We start from the raw sequence: 19,450 nt of genomic DNA on the forward strand, positions 1-19,450 counted from the left end.
AAAATCACTTGACCTATGAACAGGAAGCAACTGACTATACAGAAATCTAATGAGAAAAATATTTGATGTTCATCCACCATTTAAAACTTAAATATCCAAAACAAAGGAAAAAGAAATATGGCTTTTATGACCTAGTCTGGCTGTACGGCAGCCACACAGGATTCTGATATATCATTCCCTTTCCCCACATGAAAGTAATGACTCTTTTAAAAAAAAATCGTCACCCCTAACATATCCCAAGTTTGAACCTACGCATGCTTTAAATATACTCTCATTCCTCATGCAATTTCATCACCGGCCCCTAAAAGTAGAATCAAAACTAAAAACAATGGTGGCGGAAACAGAAGATTAGCAAGAGGCCCTAAGTTTGATCCCATTACCACCAAAATTAAAGAAAACTCTTCCAAAATGGAGACACACATAGAAAATCAGTGAAATATATTACATTCTGTGTAGCCGTCAGTCATTATTAGATAAATCTTAGCATGCACATCAATTTTAAAAAATGAATACCTAACAGGCTAACTGTAGAAAGAAAAATTTCGCTTACTTTTATTTGTATCTCCTCAATCATGAACATGGCAGGTACTGCATCGTAATGGTGCTAGGCGGGTAGGGTCAGAGTAAAAATGGCTGGATCTGAAACACATGGACTGCACAATATTCTTGAAGAATATAGAAAGGTAGAACTGATTTTGGGTTCATAAGTAGGAGTGATAGAGAACTGGTAACATTATAAAAGTACATGGCAGTAACATAACTCTGTCTTGCTCCTATGATAAGCCACCTGAAAACGACAATGCTAAGGTCTTGATGATCGGGAAGACGCAATGGAAACATGCATGGAAATTCAGCGAGATAGATTATAATCTGCTGTTGCAGAGAGCATCAATCATTCTGAATTTCTGAAATTATTTCCGAATATGCAGTTGTAAACGCAAATGAAGAATCTTGAAGGGCAGAAGTGTATCAGCTAAAACTGATGACAATCTGGAATAAAAAAGAAAGAGGTTCAAATTTGTGCTTTCATAGGCCAGAATATGTTGTATAAGGGAGGATGCTGGCAAAAGAAAATCTGAAGGAGGTACATGCTGCAATGGGGTTCCAAATCAAAATAATGTAAACTTAAAAACTACACAAAAGAAGACTACAGGAGAGAATCTTTATGAATAGCAAGGAATATGAGGAAAACAGCCACCAGAATATGATATATATGCTCCTGATTAGCATTGTTTATGTAGATTGACAAGGATGAGTGTTATCTGGATAAAGACAGGCATATGCAGACTGTTCCCAAAATCTGGGCATGAAAATATTACCCTGGTCAAATCAGCAAGGCTTAGACGAATTGAATGAAGTTTATATATTGATGTTTATGACAATGTGGATAATCATCAGAAAGGAGATGAGGATGAGAGTGCTTCTCATTAAGCTGGCTCTAGATTATTCTTGTGACAGCTCTACAAGATACAAGAAGCCAGAAACTTGTTGCAATTGTATTTTTTTCTATCATTCTTGCAAATTTTAAAGTTGCATGCACTTGGTACAGAGCAAAACTGCGTACTTTTAAATGAGAAAAAAATTACATGGTTTCAAAAATCATAAAGCAACCTTTCTTATGTTAAGTAGCCCAAATTGTATATGTGCCTTTAAGTATGAGTGTTTATCTCTTGGTTCAAAATTGCAAAATCTCTTCAATTTGTAAGACTTAATTCATCCCCATGTTTATATTTGTTCATATTTGTGAGCAGGGTCTACCTACTCCACATTTGGGTAGCATAATGCATATCAGTTTCCACCATGGGGATGGGAGATGAGGAGCATCAAGGATGGGAGACCATGAACTCAATTTGGGGATGGCTGGGGGGACTATGGTGTAAATACAATATAGTACTTGAAAATTAGTTATAAAAAATGCATAAGAAATATTAATTGAAACTATAAATCACCAAAAACAGTGCATTGAAAATGTTGAGTATGAATATATTATTATACTCAAAAAAATTTCAATATGATGATTATGTTGAAATACAATTGGTCAATGACCTAGTATTCTCAAACTCTAACCATTGTTCCCAAAGTTTGTGACAAACTACTCATCATTGAAATTGTTAAACCTATTTACCGCCTTGTTTTCGCTTGACTGTTGTCAACTTGTATTTGGTTATTTTGGCTCTACATCCCATTGTGCATTTGTACTCCCATTTGGTGTAAGCATGATATGGTCAATCAAATGCAACGTGTTATGAACAACTACAAGTTTCTTCTCTCTCCTAGAGAGAAATTTGTTCCTCCTGGTGAAGTGGAGGAAATTGTATGTACACCAGTTCTTCTTAGTAGCAAAATAACTGGAAACTCGGGACAAAAGGTGAATGGCTATTGTGGTTGTTAGTGAATAAGGCTGATGCACAGTCCAACACTGTATTGGGTCTTTTTGTGCCATAGTCTCCCTATCCAACTTTGCCTCTTTGGATATTTCTTAAGTGTGGCAAATTTGGTTCACTTATGACAAATGGTGGCAACATCGAGGACAACTTTGCTAGGCCTTTGCATGTACAATTTTAGGTTGAATCCATGGGCAAACATGTGCAAGGGAATTTTGAACTTCTCCCACATCCATTTAATGATATGTTGAATGTGTTCATTATGGCATTGCAAGGTAGGTATTTTGCTTCTACAACGGCTTTTATTTAGCCACCGTGACTATACTCATACACGTCTCCAAGTTTGGAGCATTACTATAATCATTGTAAAAATTAAATATATGATGGAGACAATGCATTTGACATCAACCTAAAATCTACCACTCTTCACCACTTCACCCTCCATCTTTGCTCTGACTTGGAATTAGCCATTGATTTCACTTCTGTCATGACCATTATTTGTAGTGACTCTTATAACTCAGTCATCCTCTCCAAGAGAATGAATTGTGAGTTGTGCTCCATGGGGATGCGTCCCCTGTGCTGGTACCCCTGTTCTTGTATTGAGGATGGTACCGCTGACAGATTTTGGAAGTACCTTGCCTGTCCCGGATGGTCTTGTTGACTTCTGGCCATCCCCTACGACCCAGGCCTCTTTCAGACAGCTAGATTAAAAAAGACACATTTTTAATTATTGTCTTCTGAAGATGGATAATAATACATAGGAATGATAAACTCTTTCTGTCTTTATTGGTATTATAAACATCTTGTGTAATTCCTTAAATTCTTGAAGCCAATGCAGACATTTTTTACTATATCTGGTACTATTGAGTATGGGCTAGTTCCTGCAGTTATGGAAATGCTGGTGCAAAGGTTGGGTTCGAAACTGTTAGTTTGCATTCTTTGCATTCTTTACATCTCAAACTTGTTTCGGGGACTATGGTGTTATGCATGAATACAACATAGCCATCTATGGTCGAGAGCCTATTTTCGCCTGTTCGTCATATGCCAAATGGTGAAGCCTCAGCTAATTGTGCCATTGGTGGTTTGTTTTTCTTTTTACTTATGCGTGACTGTCCCATATGATATCGCTGGTGATAATAATAAAGTTAATAAACTTACTAACTTTTTTGCAGACTATAGGTTATAAATTATAATTTATTAAATTTATAATTTATTAATTTGTAATTTTTAAATTATAAAATTATTATAATATTTATTATGTATTAATAATTATTAATAAATAATAAATATTATAATATTATATAAACGATTTAAAAAAAATAAAAAAATAACTTTACTATCAGGGTTTTAAATTTAAAAAAAAAATTAATTGCTCTTAAAATAATAATAATTTTTTGAATTTTTATTAATTTTTTTTTTTAATTGCTGTATGAGCCGGAAACGACTAGCCGTCCCCGGGACGGCTAGGGAATGGCTTGGGCGTCCCCTACCGTCTCGGGGACGGTCAATGGTCCTCAGGGAAAATGTTGACTGTCTCCGAGTTTCCAAAAAATTTCGAGGATCGGGGACGGCTGGGAAACATTTCCGGCCGTCCCCAAGTCTCCGAAACCAGGACGGGTTCCGAAACAGGTGCCTTGAAGCCGGAAACGCGTTTCCGGGTAACGTAGAGTCACACCACTGAGATGAGTAAACCGACTCAAATCAAAATGTCAAGGAATGATAATCACTTTCAGAATATACAGGTTCGTTCTCTTTTGACAAGATCCTGCAAATATATTAATGAATGAAAACGGCAGCCAAACACAAATATTTCTGTCTATTATTAATCAAGCCACCAAAGTTCATTGTATCATGTATTCAGCAATCCTTAACAAAGCTTGACCCAAATAATTAAATCGCTCACTTGTAATAGTCATAAAATCCATGAATTAGAATATTAGTATGGTATTCTAATATAGTTCCCGTTCCAGATAATATAACACTCAGCCCATAATATTCACAACTCGCCTAAGCTATACTATTCACGGCAAATAACTATTGCAGCTGGAAGTATTGATTATGCCGATTGATGGCTTAGGAAAGAAGCCAAATATAAAGTCGGGACCCACAATATATTTAAGATAAAATAAACCTTATTTCCAACAGATACAAAATACCTCAGACATTTAGCTGTCCATCCTTGAATATGTATAATATTCAAGATAAAATAAATCTTATTTCCAACAGATACAAAATACCTCAGATATATAGCTGTCCATCCTTGAATATGTCTGGTAAAATATTCATTCCTTTAGTTCTTAATAAAATCTACTGCAAATTTGTCTCCAATGGAGACTTCACAAATTTGGCCCTAATGTAGACTCCATCGTGAATCCACCCTTTTGGAAGAACCAGGTTTTCCGTCCAGCCCTTCTGGTCATTGAAAGTTTCCTTCCTCAGCGATTAGCTAATGCAAAGCATCAGACAAATTCATCATAAAAACATCATATCAAGCATGCCTTCTTCTGTATAATTTATTTGTTTTTTGACAACTTAATAAAAATCAATTTAACTAATTGTCACTTGAAAATCTTAGGGACATTACATAATCTTAGCCACAACCTCTTTATAATAAGGAGAGTGAGTTGGAATGGAATGCCATTGGCAAAGAAGAATTTGCTTGTGCCATCATCTACCTCTATCTTTCATTTGAACATTAAACATTGTCCCTAGTAGGTTGGGAGAATTTGTCACCCTACGTTTTCCCCTTAGGATTTGCTACATATGACATAGAAAAGAGAAGTTGTGCCGTTGCCTTATGCTTGTAGAGAAGTGCCACTGCTACTGGCAATAAGTGTTGTGATTGTGTCATACTCTCACCAGCAAATAACTTTTGTATCTCTCCTTGTTCTAATGACAAATTTTCACATTTTTCGACATGCTTGCTAGGGATATGAAGATGTGCATTGACTCTAGTAATGTTGCCTTAGAATTATAAGCCACAAAATGACCTTTCTATAGCCATGCCGCCCTAAACTACTAGATTTGTTCATTGGCAACTTGGTAGCAAATTGTTTTAGTGGGGTGTTCTTATTGAAGGGACCATTGCAAACTCTTCCAATACTTTGAAAGCACAACTAAAATGAGAAGTGCTCTTCATTGAATTGGGTTCCTAGTTCTCCTCTCATGCATGTTCTCATTTTGACTTTGACTTTTAATTTTAATGTTTGGATTTTGAGCCTTCTCTTGAAGCAATTGGAATTTATAGTGACACTAAAAGAAACGAAATTTATTGTTTAACTTCAGTTCATAAACTTAAGGGCAAATGCAAGGGCTCTTGATATTAGGATTTTCCTTTTCTTTTCTTACTTTAGGTCACATGAAGCATAGAAACAAAATATACACAAAAAAGTTGGATTCCTTGTTTCTTCAACTTCTGTTTTTCTTACTTCAAAGTTGGGCAAAGCATATACAAAAGATACAATCCTAATTTTAATATTAATATTAACATCTAAAAAAGAATTAAAAAAAAACTAAATATTAAATTCGAATTATTAAATGTTTAAACTTTAAAACTAAAAGCGAATCTCCTTTTTTGATATTAGTTTATTTTCTTAATTAAGTTCGATGAGGTGTAGTAGCAGAGGATGCAAAAATGTCAAACAAAAATTAAAAAAAATAATATATATTATTTGTAAACATTTTAAAAGAGAAAATTTAAAATCCTAAAATGCTACAAAATAAAAACCAAGGAAACCCAGGGATGTCACGTCTCGGGGATGGGGGGATGGGTTGAGGATGTCCATTAGTCGTCTCCAAAATCTAGAAAATAGTAGGAAACATCTCGGAAACATGGGGATGGCAGCGATTCTTAGAGGGGACGTTTGCCCATCCCTGGTACAGTTGGGGATCTCAGTGATGCTCTTTAACCATCTTGGGGATGTCCAGCTGTCCCCCTTTTCCCAACACACACCAAAAAGAAAAAAAGAATACTCAAATGCTTTAAAAACCATTTTTTTATTTCTTTTTGTGGTTCCCCCACACCTCAGCAATAGTGCATAAGTGTTTGATAAATTTCATACTCACTAAACTACATATGTTAGTTCTAACTACAACAAGAAGTCTGGAAAACACTGGGATAGGTGCTTCAACAGATCATGCACAAGCACAACTCAATTCTACAAACATCGGAACTTGGTAATGCATATGAAAGCAATTATAAGTCTGCAACACTGGATTTTTCATTGATATGAGGGGTGATTATGTCTGAATCACTGCCAAAAGCATTTAGAAATAAATTAATAATGAATAGCAGCCTGGTAATAAAGGTCACAAACACTCAGAACCTGGTAGTGTGTAAAAAAGTGGTTGCATGTCTGCAACATTGGACTTTTCACTGATATGAAGGGTAAACAGGTCTGAATCATAGCCAAAAGCACACAGAAATATGAGAACACTCAGAACCTGGTAGTGCATAAAGAAGTAGTTGTAGGTCATAATAGTAATAGAATACTATCAAAATAGCCTCCTATCAGAAAGAAACAATGAACTACTTGCGAACAAGTGCTGGAATGATCAATGTCAAGTGTGTAATCCACTGTGCAAAGCTCAAACTTAATTGCAGGTCTGATATTCAACTGTTTGTAGGTCAAAACAGCGACAAAATTCATCAAACACCTTCCCAAAACATCAAAGAACATCTCCCAACATTACCCAGCAGCAATATACACCGCCAGCACCACCAAACAGCAACAAAGGTGCTAACAAGTGCAGGGAATCATACCCAACAGATCATGCCAGGTATGCAAGAGGTACGACCTGTACTAGGCCATACTTTTTAGGCTGGAAATCACTCATACTTCTTCAAACTCACATGCTTGGGCTGGAAATGAACATCATTTGGAGCAGCTAGTTTAGACTAAATAATACCATCAATATTGGTGGTCAAACAAGGGCATCAAATGAACACAAATGTTATATGTTAAGGTACTATAATGTATATATACATGTTTTATCCATGTTTTCATATGAATATAATCTATATATGCATGTTTTTATATGAATATTTAAAACTTCCCTATACATTATAAAAATGTCCCAATATTTTATATAGCCGTCCCTTAGCTGTCACCAAAATTGGCAAAAAAAATTGCCATTCCAGAAATGTGTCCCCCCATCCCCATCCCAGAAACTTGGGGTAACGTAGATAAAAACCACATTTAAATACTCTACAGAAGCTTTTATAAGAATCTAAAAAGTAAAAAGCAGTTATACAACCCTAAAAGCAACATTTAACAGTTTATAAGCCATGTGAATAGTTTGCATGTATGGGCAATGAATACTAAATTTGATGGGAAAAGAAAATAGCATTTAACATTAACATTGAAAATGCAAGAAACTATTATTAGTAATTTAATAACGATTGCTTGGTACAAAAAATGTGAATAAATGAATTTGTGAAGTCTTGATGAATATCTTAAATGAGTGATCGATGAAGATGATTGAAGTCTTCCTCATTTCTCTTGCTCAATGCAATGACAAAGTGGATTAGGGCTAGTGAATTAGGTTTTTAAAAAAGAACTTTACTACTGTCTAAGTCGTGTGGACTTCTCAATGTCCCCAAGATGGTCAAGGGAATTGTAGAAGTCCTTACGTCATCCCAAGGATTTTGAGGCATCCCCCTTACCTAGCAAGAGGGGAATGTGTTGGAGACATTCTTTGCTTTTGTAGGGTGTTGTGGAAATATCCCCACTCCATTAGGGCATTGAGGTGATGACAAGGTGTGTTTTGCCCCCATTTTTTAACTCTGCATTTTCAGGGAGGGTGCATCCTTGTGGGACTATGGTTATTTCTTTGCAAGCTATGCAAGGATGCAAGTGTTGCTGGTTATGAATGAACCCAAATTTGTTTCTCAATTTTGTGATTATTAGACGAAATTGAGTTGGTAGATCTGTAGAACTTTTCCTATCATTAGATTCGTCAAGGTTTTAGTCTTGCAGTCACTAGTTATCGTAACATAATCTTAAAATTAAAAAAAGTAAAACTGAATGAAATAAAACTCTACATTTGTAGAAGATCAAATGTGATAATCATCTTAGAGGAGTCAGCTTATATATTTAATCAATAATAAATATCTTCTGAATTGCACAATATTTTAATGTATGTTTATGAACTGATTAGATTTTAATTTTTCAAATGGTGTGGCCATCCTACCTTTTACTTTGTTACTAATGATTGCTGACAGAAAACCATCTTGTGGACTCAGGTTTATGGATTGTGAGTAGAATGCATATTTTTGGGCGTTTTCCATGAATTGCAAATCAGGATTGGCTGATATATTAAGGAGATTAAGTTCTCATTTTCAAGAAATAGAAAAGGGGAAATGTCAAGTAAATGGAGCGACAAGAGTTGGCGGGTTAGAAACTTCAGTAGGAGGAGGAAGCCTGTTAAATTCTCAAACTTCTGTGAACATTTCTCTTTTGAATCAATCTCTCAATCTGAGTCAAAGAAGTCCATTTCTGGATGCTGCTCTTTCTCTAATGGGCTATCGAGTGCCTCATGTAGGGTGTAGTTCTACCTTTGTTTTTTTCGGATTACCATCTTATTTTGGTTTCTAAGTATAATTACATTGGTTACCATCTTAAATTTTGGTTTCTAAGTAAAATTACATTGGTTACAGATCTGCAATGCAACAACTGGCTTTCTGGTTAATACACTTATATCTGTTCTTCTATCAACAATTACTTGTAAGTTCCTGTCAAAAAGTTCATATGGTGCCATGAAGGAGAATGGTGCAAATACAAGTCATGATCCATTTCATGTAACATGGCGAAAGGCAGCTGTGGGGATGATTTCTGATTCTTGGCCACTACTTGATCAAGGGTTCTTGCAAATTGGGAGCTTTCTATCATTCAATGATTTTTCTAAACTTCTGGAAGCTTGTGAGAGCATTTTCAGAAACCTGGAAGCGCATGGTAGGGACAAAATACTTCCATATTAAAATTTGAGATCATAATGTTATATATCCCTTTTAATTCTAGCACTGCATTGGAAGGTGTTTTTTCTTGTCAAGTAGTGACTGCTGTATTAAATGCTATTCTAGCATGAATCTGTAGATCATTTGGCAATGTGAGTAAGTTGGTGTTATCAATATGTGGTAGTTGTTAACACGTGAATTTATTAACCAGGAAGTCACATTTTTGGTAAGGCTTGCAATTTTCAGTCCCTTGTTGCTATGTTGCATGGTCTCTTAGAAAACACATATACTTAGTCACAGAAGAAATGTATAGAGGAAAGTGATGTGCACAGTTAAGATAAATAACTTTTTGTAGCAGAAATTGTTCTATATCTTTATTCTAACTTTTATGAGATTGATTTTAAATTTTCAATCTTCTATTTAGAAGATTTATAGATGGTTATTGGATCCAGGAATGCATGAAAGAAAATCTGATAGGCTCTTATCTTTTAGATATAGGAAAAAGTATAACATATTGCTTGTTAAAAATTTGAAGTATTTCTTCAGAGAAATGTTTGTGCTCACACAAGAAAGCATTTTCAGTTAGACTTGGTGTGAATGGTTTTGACTTGTCTCTCACTTATTTAGATTGTCTTATAAGTGGCTTTTTCCAATTTAAGGATAAAAATACTGACAAATCTAGGCAAGATAATCAGTGCTAATGGAATCCTAAATGCAGCAAATGGAAAGAATGGTACACACAATATAATAAGAGAATTTACCCTCGGAAACCCTTCATGTAAACCACAGCAAAATAACACTTACCATTGTATTAACTCAACTGTTTAAAATACAATAAGATATTTCACACTTGTGCTTAACCCAATCCATGTGCAAGTATTTGCAGCACATTTTTATAGGAAACTGGTAAGTAGTATTTGAAGACAATGGGCATAAAACCATGGGCCAAAAAACCACCCATAAGTCTCAATTGTGGCAGTGTACAATCCATAAGAGCGTAAAATATGCAAAGTATATAATACATATCCTATAGGATTAACCTATATTACTGGTTCAGTGGCCTCAAGCCACAGATCTTGGTTCAACTTGTGTTAAATATGGCTAGCAGTTGGGTTCATTTTGGGTTCAAGCAAGGAAAATGTTTTGTGGCCCAATTATGTCTATATATGTCCGTGGACATACCTTAGGTGAATCCAGGCTGCAAAACACAAATCAGAATGAACCAGTGACAAATTGGACAAGAGTTTTATTTATTGTAATGGCTGCCCATGGTGTGATGGTTGTTCTGCAAAATCAGATAACCAGAAGTCCACGTTGTTATGTCTCGCATCCAATTTTGTGTTATTGCTTTTTCTTGGTTTTCCTCGCAAAATTGGGAAGGATTTCAGTAAACCTTAAGATATTATTTGTCTTGTGAGGGTTTAAAGGCTCCTGTTGTTGTGTAAAGTCTCTTGTTAATCTGCTGGTAGAATGTCCTCCCCCAACTAATAGAATGCTCATAAATATTTTTGTTCAATGGATTTTTATTCTACGTTTGTAGAATTAGTTCTTTATTTCAATCCTCTATTTGATATTTTTGTGATTGTTAATTCATAAAAGATTTGTCTATTTTAACTTAATTAGTTTTGGTTTTCCTTAATTAATAATATTACAAGGCTTTGTGAGGAAAGTCAATTATTTATTAATCAAGGAAAAACCTTTTATGGTTTTTAAAATTAAGTATAGATGTTTGGAGGATGCAATGGGAATTTTGGTCCCTCAAAGGATATATATATTTGCACAAATTAACCCAACACCCTAAATATTGAGACGTATAAGTCTTTGAATAACAAGTATTTGATATTTCGATTTTACATTATTAGATAAATGGAATAATTTAGAATATGAGTTTGCTAATTTAAAAACAACAAATTCGTTCATAGATTATGTGTCTACATTCAGAGTCCATTAAACTGCAATTTTTGGTAATTATAATTGATATGACTAGGAGGTACTTTAGTTCGGCCTATGTTATTGGGTTCTTTTTTTAATCCCCTTGCAGAAGCAAACATGAGTAGTAGTGGGAGTGGGTTTTGGAGTATATCTGAGATGGCTAGGGCATGACCTTGCCATCTTAAGTACCTTGTGTTCCAGAACCTTTTAATAAGGTGGAGATAATGGAGAAAACACTAACTAATCCAACTATGAAAGAAAGAAGAAAGAAGAAATTTTAATGTCCACGAGGTTAAAAATAACCTATGGGACTAGCCACAAGATCAGACTGACTTCTGCAGTTTCATCCTTTTTTTATGCAAAGTAATGATGAGTGCCCCTAGCTTCTTGACAAATCCCTCGTTGAATAAGTTATACCAAGAGCCAGCTATCAAAGTATCCGCATAACTGTCCCTGCTTTCCTTGAAGGCATCACAGTCAAGAATAAAATGTCTTTTGGTTTCCACGTGTCTGGAATTACAAAAAATACATATTCTTTCTCCCCAAACTTCTTTCGGTCTTTTCCATTGCCCGGTCCCACAACGGAGTTGATGAGAGTTAGTTGTTAATTGAGCAATGTGAATTTTGGCTCTCCACGGAATATTAGCCTCTATATATGCGTTTTGATGATGATTAAAAGTGAGGTTGAATTCATTAATGTAATATTTCTTCTTTCTCCCAAGCTCTTTACCCCATGCATGCATGTGGAATTTTTCCATCACAAAAGTCTTTGTCTCCTTTTTGTTCGTGGAGCTTATGTTAAAAAATATATTCCATTTACTCATCCATATTTTGTTTTGCTGCATCCAAGTCTTCTTTCTAGTGCACAATGCGTCCCTAAAAATAATATTGGGCCATCTACTTTCTTTCATTTGCTCAATTCTTTTTAGATGGCATAAAAGACGCACCATAGCAAATAGCTTCAATAGGAACAGCCCTAGTTTCGGCTAACATGATATCATAAGGTACAATGCTTTTAATTTTGAACTTGCTTGTGATCAAACGTTTTTGAATTTGCTCAATTTGCTTCCATTGCGAAACTGAGGTGTTGCTGGCCCACAGTTCACAACCATAGAGAACAACCAGGAGCACTAACAACCCAAATAGAGTTTGGGTAGTTTTCCAATACCACAATTCAGCCTCTCTACATCTGTTTTGAAGAGCATAAAACACTTTCCACCCTCCCAAAGTTCTCTTCTTCCTACAGCAATCCCAACTCAGGTTTTTGCTAAAGTCAAACCCAAGATATTTGTAAATAGGAACTTCTTCAAGGATATTTCCTTCAAAGAAAAAATTGTGCTGGTTTTGTTTTCTTCTGTTTGAGAATACCATGATTTTTGTTTTGCTGATATTGACTTGCATCCCCACTGCTTTGCAAAATTGCTCAAGAACATGTAAGTGCTCTTGCAAACCAAGAGCAGACCTAGCAATCTGAACGAGAACATCTGCATAGAGGAGAAGCTTAATTACAAACTCACCCAAGCGGATGCCATCGCCATCTTACCAATTCAGCCACTCTTCAAGCTTGTCAATATACAAGCCAAAGAGAGTAGGGGAAAGAGGGAGGGCACCCTTGCTTGACCCCAATATCACATTTGAAACACTCTGAAATGCCATCCGTAGTTCTGATTTTGACTTTAACCTCTTTGTAAAGCCTATAGACAGCTGCTCTAAGGTGCAAAGGAATCCCAAGTTCTTCCATTCTATGCCAAAGCTTATCCCTAGAAACCGTGTCAAAAGCATTCCTGAAATCAACAAAGCAGCAAAATACTTCTTCCTTTTTCTCCCAAACCTTCTCAATGATGTGCCTCAAAGTAATACCGTGATCAACAGTGGAATGCTTAGGTCTGAAACCAGCTTGCCCCTTTGCATGTTTATCATTAACTTCTGCCCATATGCTAACTCTGTTCTCTATTGTACTACCAAATAGTTTTGCTAAAAGAGGATTTATCATTATAGTCCTATAATTCGTTGGGTTGTTGACATTCCACTCTTGAAAAGAGGGATTGCGAGGCTAGTTGTCCAATCTTTTGGGAACCCATGTTGGATGATGTTATTGAATATAATCATAATGTGAGGTGCGAGGACTTTTATACCCCACTTTAAATACTCAGCTTGAAGCTCCCACAAATCTTTTGCTTTACTAGTGCCCAATTTTTTAATACCCATCTCTATCTCTTGAACGGTGAAAAGGTTTGCAGCAATGTTGACTAAGGGTGGAAGAATAACCGCATGCTGCGCACCAATCAAAACTTCTTCTATTCTCTCACACAAACTATGAGAGCAAATTGCATAATCCACAATACTAGCCCCATTGTAAGTATAGCACGTGAAATTACCAGATTTAGCCCATCTAGATAAACCATTGCAAATGATAAGATCAAAAGCACCACACAAGGAAATCAATTCCTTTCCAAAGTGATTGTAGCCATTAGTGTCTTCTGAGACTTGTGCCCATTGATGCTTGTTAACCTCAGTGAGCCAAATAGGGTTACAAATCTCATTGTTGGAAAGAATGTCAGCCTGATCACTAGCAGTTCTAGCATTAAAATCTCCCACCAAAAGGACTTCACCTTGCTGGGAAAACTCAGAAATGTCTTTTTTTAAGGCTGCAAAGGGGTCTTTGCGGTCTAACGTGATAATTGTAGGTTTTAGAAACTTTCGGAGCAAAATAGCAAGCAGCAATTCTAATGAGATTATCATTTTCAGAGATCTTGAACCAAAGAAACTGTTTATTTGGGTCTTCTCTTTCGTGTTGAATATGACGACCTTCTTATTCTTTCACTAAAACCATAATGCCATCACGTCCTTTGCCATTTCCAGCTGCCTTGTTCCACACTGCCATCTTCAAATAACCTTTGTACAAAGGAGTTCTACAACCATCGTGCTCATGTGTTTCTATGAGACAAATAATGTCCCTATTTTCTGCAATAGGTCCTAACCCAGGCCCACATCTCCAAGGGTAACCTCTACAATTCCAACACACTACACTCATGGAAACCTGGGTGGGAATTGGTTGCTATTTGTTTTGGCTCACAAGACCCAAAGTTGAGTCTTTGTCCTTATTTGACCAAGCTAGCCTTGTTGTTTCACTGCCTGTTGGAGGAATTGCTGCCATTTTTCTGCCATCTGCTTGCTGTGCAAAATTAGAAAGAGGTCCAAAGCAAGCAATAACAGCCTTGCCCTTATATAACCATGCTCTTTTGCCATCATCTCTTGCTGCCCTGACCTTAGCTACCTCCTCTCTTCTCTCCTCTTGTTGTTTAACAGTTAAATCTTCATCCAAAAAGAAGTGAGAACCCCTCAAGAGTTGTTTCTTGCTTAAAATATCTTGCTCGTCATGAACACTTGACATGATAATTTTAATGGGTCTAGCTCTTTCATCACATAGTTTACCCACTCTCCACGCTTGGCAGATATGACCTTGCCAATCCACCATGTCTCTAAGGAAATCCCTTGCAAGATCGAGAGTGCGTTCACCTCTCCTATACTCTTTCACACCTTTAATAATTACATTTGCTGCTCTACTTTGCCTTCTCTGAAATCACCCTTTGACACCTTTAATAATGACTTTTGCTGCTCTACTTTACCTTTCTCTGAAATCTCTATCTTGCATATTGTCAGCCCGATTGCTTGCGCCCACCTCCTCAATGAAAGATATGTCACTTGTATGAGCCCAAGATTTGGAAACTTTAGGATGGCTGAATTTTTCAACTTTGGTTTCTATAGTTATAGGAAAGTCAGTTTGATGGGGCTTATTTCCTCCAAGCTGAGATGCCTTAAGTTTAAAACATCATTATTATTTGCTATTGATGTTTTCAAAGTTTGCCAAGCAACCTTCATATCTTCCCACTCCGACTTCCCAACCTGAAAGGCCTCCTGCAACAATGCCACTTGCACCATTAAGGCTTTGTTTTCACCCATTAACGACTGATTTTCTACCTTTAGAACAAGGATTGAGTGGTCTCTTTGCTGATCTTTGAATTCCAATGCCTCTAACCTCTGTTTGGCATTGATTAACTCTTGCACATATAAATCAGAGCACCAGGTGAGAGGAGTGGAATTAGGGCTGTAAATGACAGAATCTTTATCTTTCCTCTCTTTAGGGCAACTGCAGCCACAAAGATGCGAGTTGCGCTTATGGTTTGAGCCAAAAGTTTTTGTTCGTTTTACAGGTTTGTTTCTTGTTTGCATCCATTTAAAACGGGCAGATCTACGTTTTAGAATACCTTGATATTATTTAGCATTAACCCATATCCATTTACCCACTTTGACACAGGAGGCAATCTCGACTTGCCCAAGGTGGTTTGTTTCAATCGGATCAGAGAACCCTTGCTCATATTGCATGATAGTAGTATTGCTAGAAGAGGAATAGAAAAAAACTGGAAAAGCAAATAAGGCGCCCAGCTAAATACCTGCCTGCCTATTGGAGGCGGTCAAAAGTTGAAAGCAGTTTAAGAATCCAAAGAGGCAAAACTCGACTGGCCCCACCAGCGAGAAAAAGCCCCCACACAGTAGACAGGAATAGTTAACTCCAAGAAAACAAAAGCCTGAATCTGCCACGGAGCAGGCACAACTGCAGCCTGGCCCACCACAACCCGCCCTATGTGGGATGCATTGATGACCCGTGGCCCAGATAATCTGTTGTGAGAAGCTCTAGAGATTCATCTTGGAGCCAAAGCATGAGGACAAGTACCTACCAACCGCGTCATCATCCTTTGCAGAAAATCACTCTTAATGCAATGAAGCTGTCCTTGACAACTTTGCTACTGCTGCAACGATGCCTACTGTCTAAGTCACAAAGTTTGCATTTTGGAATCGGCATTTGTGGACATTGGTATCTGACAAAGTATGGCTGTGGCATGAGGGTTTTTTAATCAGAAAGTATTTTAAAAACAAAAAAAAATGAAGTTTATGTCAACTATGACCAACATGGCCTTGACCGATGGCTTTGCAAGGTTGACGTTGGCACTACAGTGTTGAACACACCATTTTAACAAAGAACTATTATTGATATTTATCATATTAGGTTTTAAACAAAAGTATTGGAGTTCTATTAATGGGGTCTTGCCCCTTAAACATATAAAACAAACACTACGCCACATATATCATCGTAAATCAGCCATACCAAGCTACGCTGAATGCCCTGAAAAACTAAATTTTACCATATTTACCATGCAACCTGATCACCATATGGCCACTAGGCTGTCTGTTAACTGATTGCTTTTTGTTATTTGCTTCTTTACACTCTGTTGCAGCTTCACCTGCTTCATAATTTGTAAAATAGGATGACTTTGATAGGATTTATTTAATAGCTCCTGCTAACAATTCTTGAATATTTGCATCTACATCCCATTCCTCTTCATTAGACAATTCAGAAGGCTGCTCTACTACTAAAAACCCTTTCTCTAGGTAATTTCAGTTGCATAGAATATAAAAAGGATCAAGGTCCCTTGCTTAAGTAGGATTTCAGCTATGACATCATTGAACTTTCTAAATTGACCAGTTCTTTTTGTTTTCTTTCTTCAATGAATTGTCCTTTGTCTTTTGATTTTTCTCCGAAGGAAAGTGAACTATCACAGAATATTTGGTGGCAAAAGAGGCGTATCAGCCTTGTTCTTTTGCAACCCCTAAACTTCACAACAAGAAGCATCTTTTTTCACTGAAGATTGTCTGATACAGAAACCTGTATATTGTTTGAAGATTTAAGAGTAGCTTGTTTAACCGATAAATGGGAGAAGCAAGCCCCTTACCACCATGTAGCCAGCTTTGAAGATTTAGGTTTTACCATTTTACAGTCTGCTGCTATAGGACCTACCTATCACAGCAGAACTTGCTTCAAAATGCCATCTTCCACTTTTAGGCATATCTCATTTGGTAAGCCTTTTGAGATTTCCACTTCCATTTGTATGCTTGCTAAGGTTGAGTGAATTAATTTATCTATTTTTCAGAGCTAGTTCCAAAAATGCCCCAAGCATATTGCTTGTGCCTTGAAAACAAGCATCCACCCAAAACTATAGAGGAAGATAAGGGAGTCCCATGCAGACAGACATAACCAAGAATGATTTTCATTGGAGTAAAGGTTGGAAACCGTGGTTTGATCACCAGAACATTCTTTTACCAAAACCAAGGTCTTCTCTCTAAACTGCAAGATCTAGCATTTGTTGTTTGATGTAGTAGAACACTAAACCTTTGTACTTGGGGTATATTTCTATTGTGCCTTTGATCTTTTCTGCCCAACTTCTTTTAATCCAAGCAGGAAGATCAGCTAATATTGGCTATACAACATCAAATCTATAAAGAAAATCTCCTTTTCCGAACTTTTCCTTATATAAGACTTCATGACCAAGAGAGAGAATTGGATGCTCACCTTAAAAGGGAGTGATATTCATTTGTCACTTTTGATTTGCCTGCCATTGACCCAGCCTTGCACTCTACATGATGCATTTCTCCTACCTATTCAGCAAGAGAAGAATAAAACCCTGTAGGCTGTAATGTCCCCTTCTCAGGCGTGATGTTTCAGTTGACCGATGGCCTATTTTGGAGACCCGTAGGCCACTCAATGGGTGAAATTAGGGTTTCCAGTTTTGGAGGTGGTTGTTGCTCGTGAATTAGAGTTTGGATCGCGGATTCTTTCTGGGTTTTCAGAGGGCTTTGCAGTGGTATGTCCGGCTTTGTGTTCCGAGCACTTTTTGGAATTTACTATTTTTAGTTAATTCTATTTCTGGCAGTGGTCCTGATTATTTCGGCACAGTTGGTTCTCTTCTTCAGTTGGTTCAGTTGGCTTCGTCACTTTTGGCCTTGGGATGTTTTGGGAGAGATAAGTTCATTTCATTTAAATAATGTTATGTTTTAATGTTATATTTTAAAGTTGACCCCTTGGCCTAGCTTCATCACTTCAAGTTGTTTTAAAAGGTGGTCTTCAAGGGTGGACGCATCATGGAAGGGATTTAATATTTCCTAAGGTCTAAAATCTTGCTTATGAAAAGGGGTGCCAACTTTATGAAGAGAAGTGAATTAAAATAAAGGTTAATTAAAGCTTTTAAAAGTGGCACCATCTCTTGGAGGAAAATTCAAATGTGAAATTAGGGCGCACTTTCTAGAAGCCTCTAGAGATTCCTTGTTAAGCTTATAAATGGAGGCCTCTTCCCTTCATTTGGGATCGGATGTCTATTGAAGTGTTACTTTGCCGGAATGGTATTGGGGTTGCTTTGAGGAATGAATGCCTCCTAGCCTTGGCATTGCTTCTTGCTTGAAAGATAGCAACTAGTGGTGATTTAGTGTAGTTGCGAGAGTTTGTAGTGAGGATTGCATTGTAGCTCGAGTTGTGCTGGAAGTTCAGTTATTTGCATTTCATTTCATTTTCGGGAGTTGCGGTTAGTAGGGCAGATTTGTAGTTTCACTCATATAAGTCAAAATAAAAACATATTCATTCTGGGTATTGCATATTTCCTCTTGTTTTGGCTGGGCGCTCCTTTGTGCAAATTTGCAGATTCTAATATGAAATGTTTTATTTTATAGAGAAGAATCGCCATTCATGCCTGGTGTCACTGTTGGGAATTGCCTTGGGGTTCGTGTTAAATAATCTGTTGGGTTAATGTCCGATTTCTTGGTATTGGTTTGGTCGCCTCCTTCATAGGAAGCCATTGCTTTTGGTTTTGGGTCATTCGGACTAGTATTGGGAGAGTAATGAGCATTTTAGTGATTCCATGTGTTGCTGATTAAGCATTTCAAGTGCAGGTCTGTCATAAATCAGAATATTAAGATTGATCCTTGAGTAGAATTTCTTGGACTTATCATTTTTGTTAAGCCCGGGAGAGTCTTCTATATTGTTGCAGCATTGTATAGTCTTATCTTATGATCTTGGCAAGCATTCACTATCATATTATAAGCTGAACAGTAGTACTGGCAGCATTTCTTCTCATTTTCATTTCACGCTTGTTATTTACATTAATTTCCATTTCTAAGTTCTTAGCATCTCCGCCATATGGTAGCTCCATTCCCACCCTGGGTTTGAAAGCACATGCTTGGTGTCGAGTTTTCCTTTCAGCAGTTGTAATTGTAAAGATCCTCTGACCATATGTTAGTCCATCTTGGGCACATTCTTGGTTAGAGTTGCTTTCAACATGCACTAAGATCC

At 36.8% G+C, this 19,450-nt stretch overlaps 1 protein-coding gene across 4 annotated transcripts in view; it reads left to right on the forward strand.

Moving 5' to 3' along the window:
* The window catches only part of LOC131049313 (uncharacterized), a 79,700-nt gene that overhangs the window by 2,515 nt on the left and 57,735 nt on the right, over positions 1-19,450 (forward strand). For 3 of the 4 annotated variants that reach the window (XM_057983358.1, XM_057983361.1, XM_057983360.2), the window contains exons 2-3: positions 8,629-8,923; positions 9,043-9,337. In XM_057983358.1, the coding sequence (XP_057839341.1) occupies positions 8,672-8,923; positions 9,043-9,337 (547 nt within the window). In that variant the 5' untranslated portion in view covers positions 8,629-8,671. Of the gene's footprint in view, positions 1-585; positions 684-783; positions 1,497-8,628; positions 8,924-9,042; positions 9,338-19,450 lie in introns of all 4 variants that reach the window. The other variant, XM_057983359.2, reaches the window with a different exon arrangement.

This window comes from Cryptomeria japonica, chromosome 8 (assembly GCF_030272615.1).
Source record: "Cryptomeria japonica chromosome 8, Sugi_1.0, whole genome shotgun sequence".
Taxonomy (NCBI): Eukaryota; Viridiplantae; Streptophyta; class Pinopsida; order Cupressales; family Cupressaceae; genus Cryptomeria; species Cryptomeria japonica.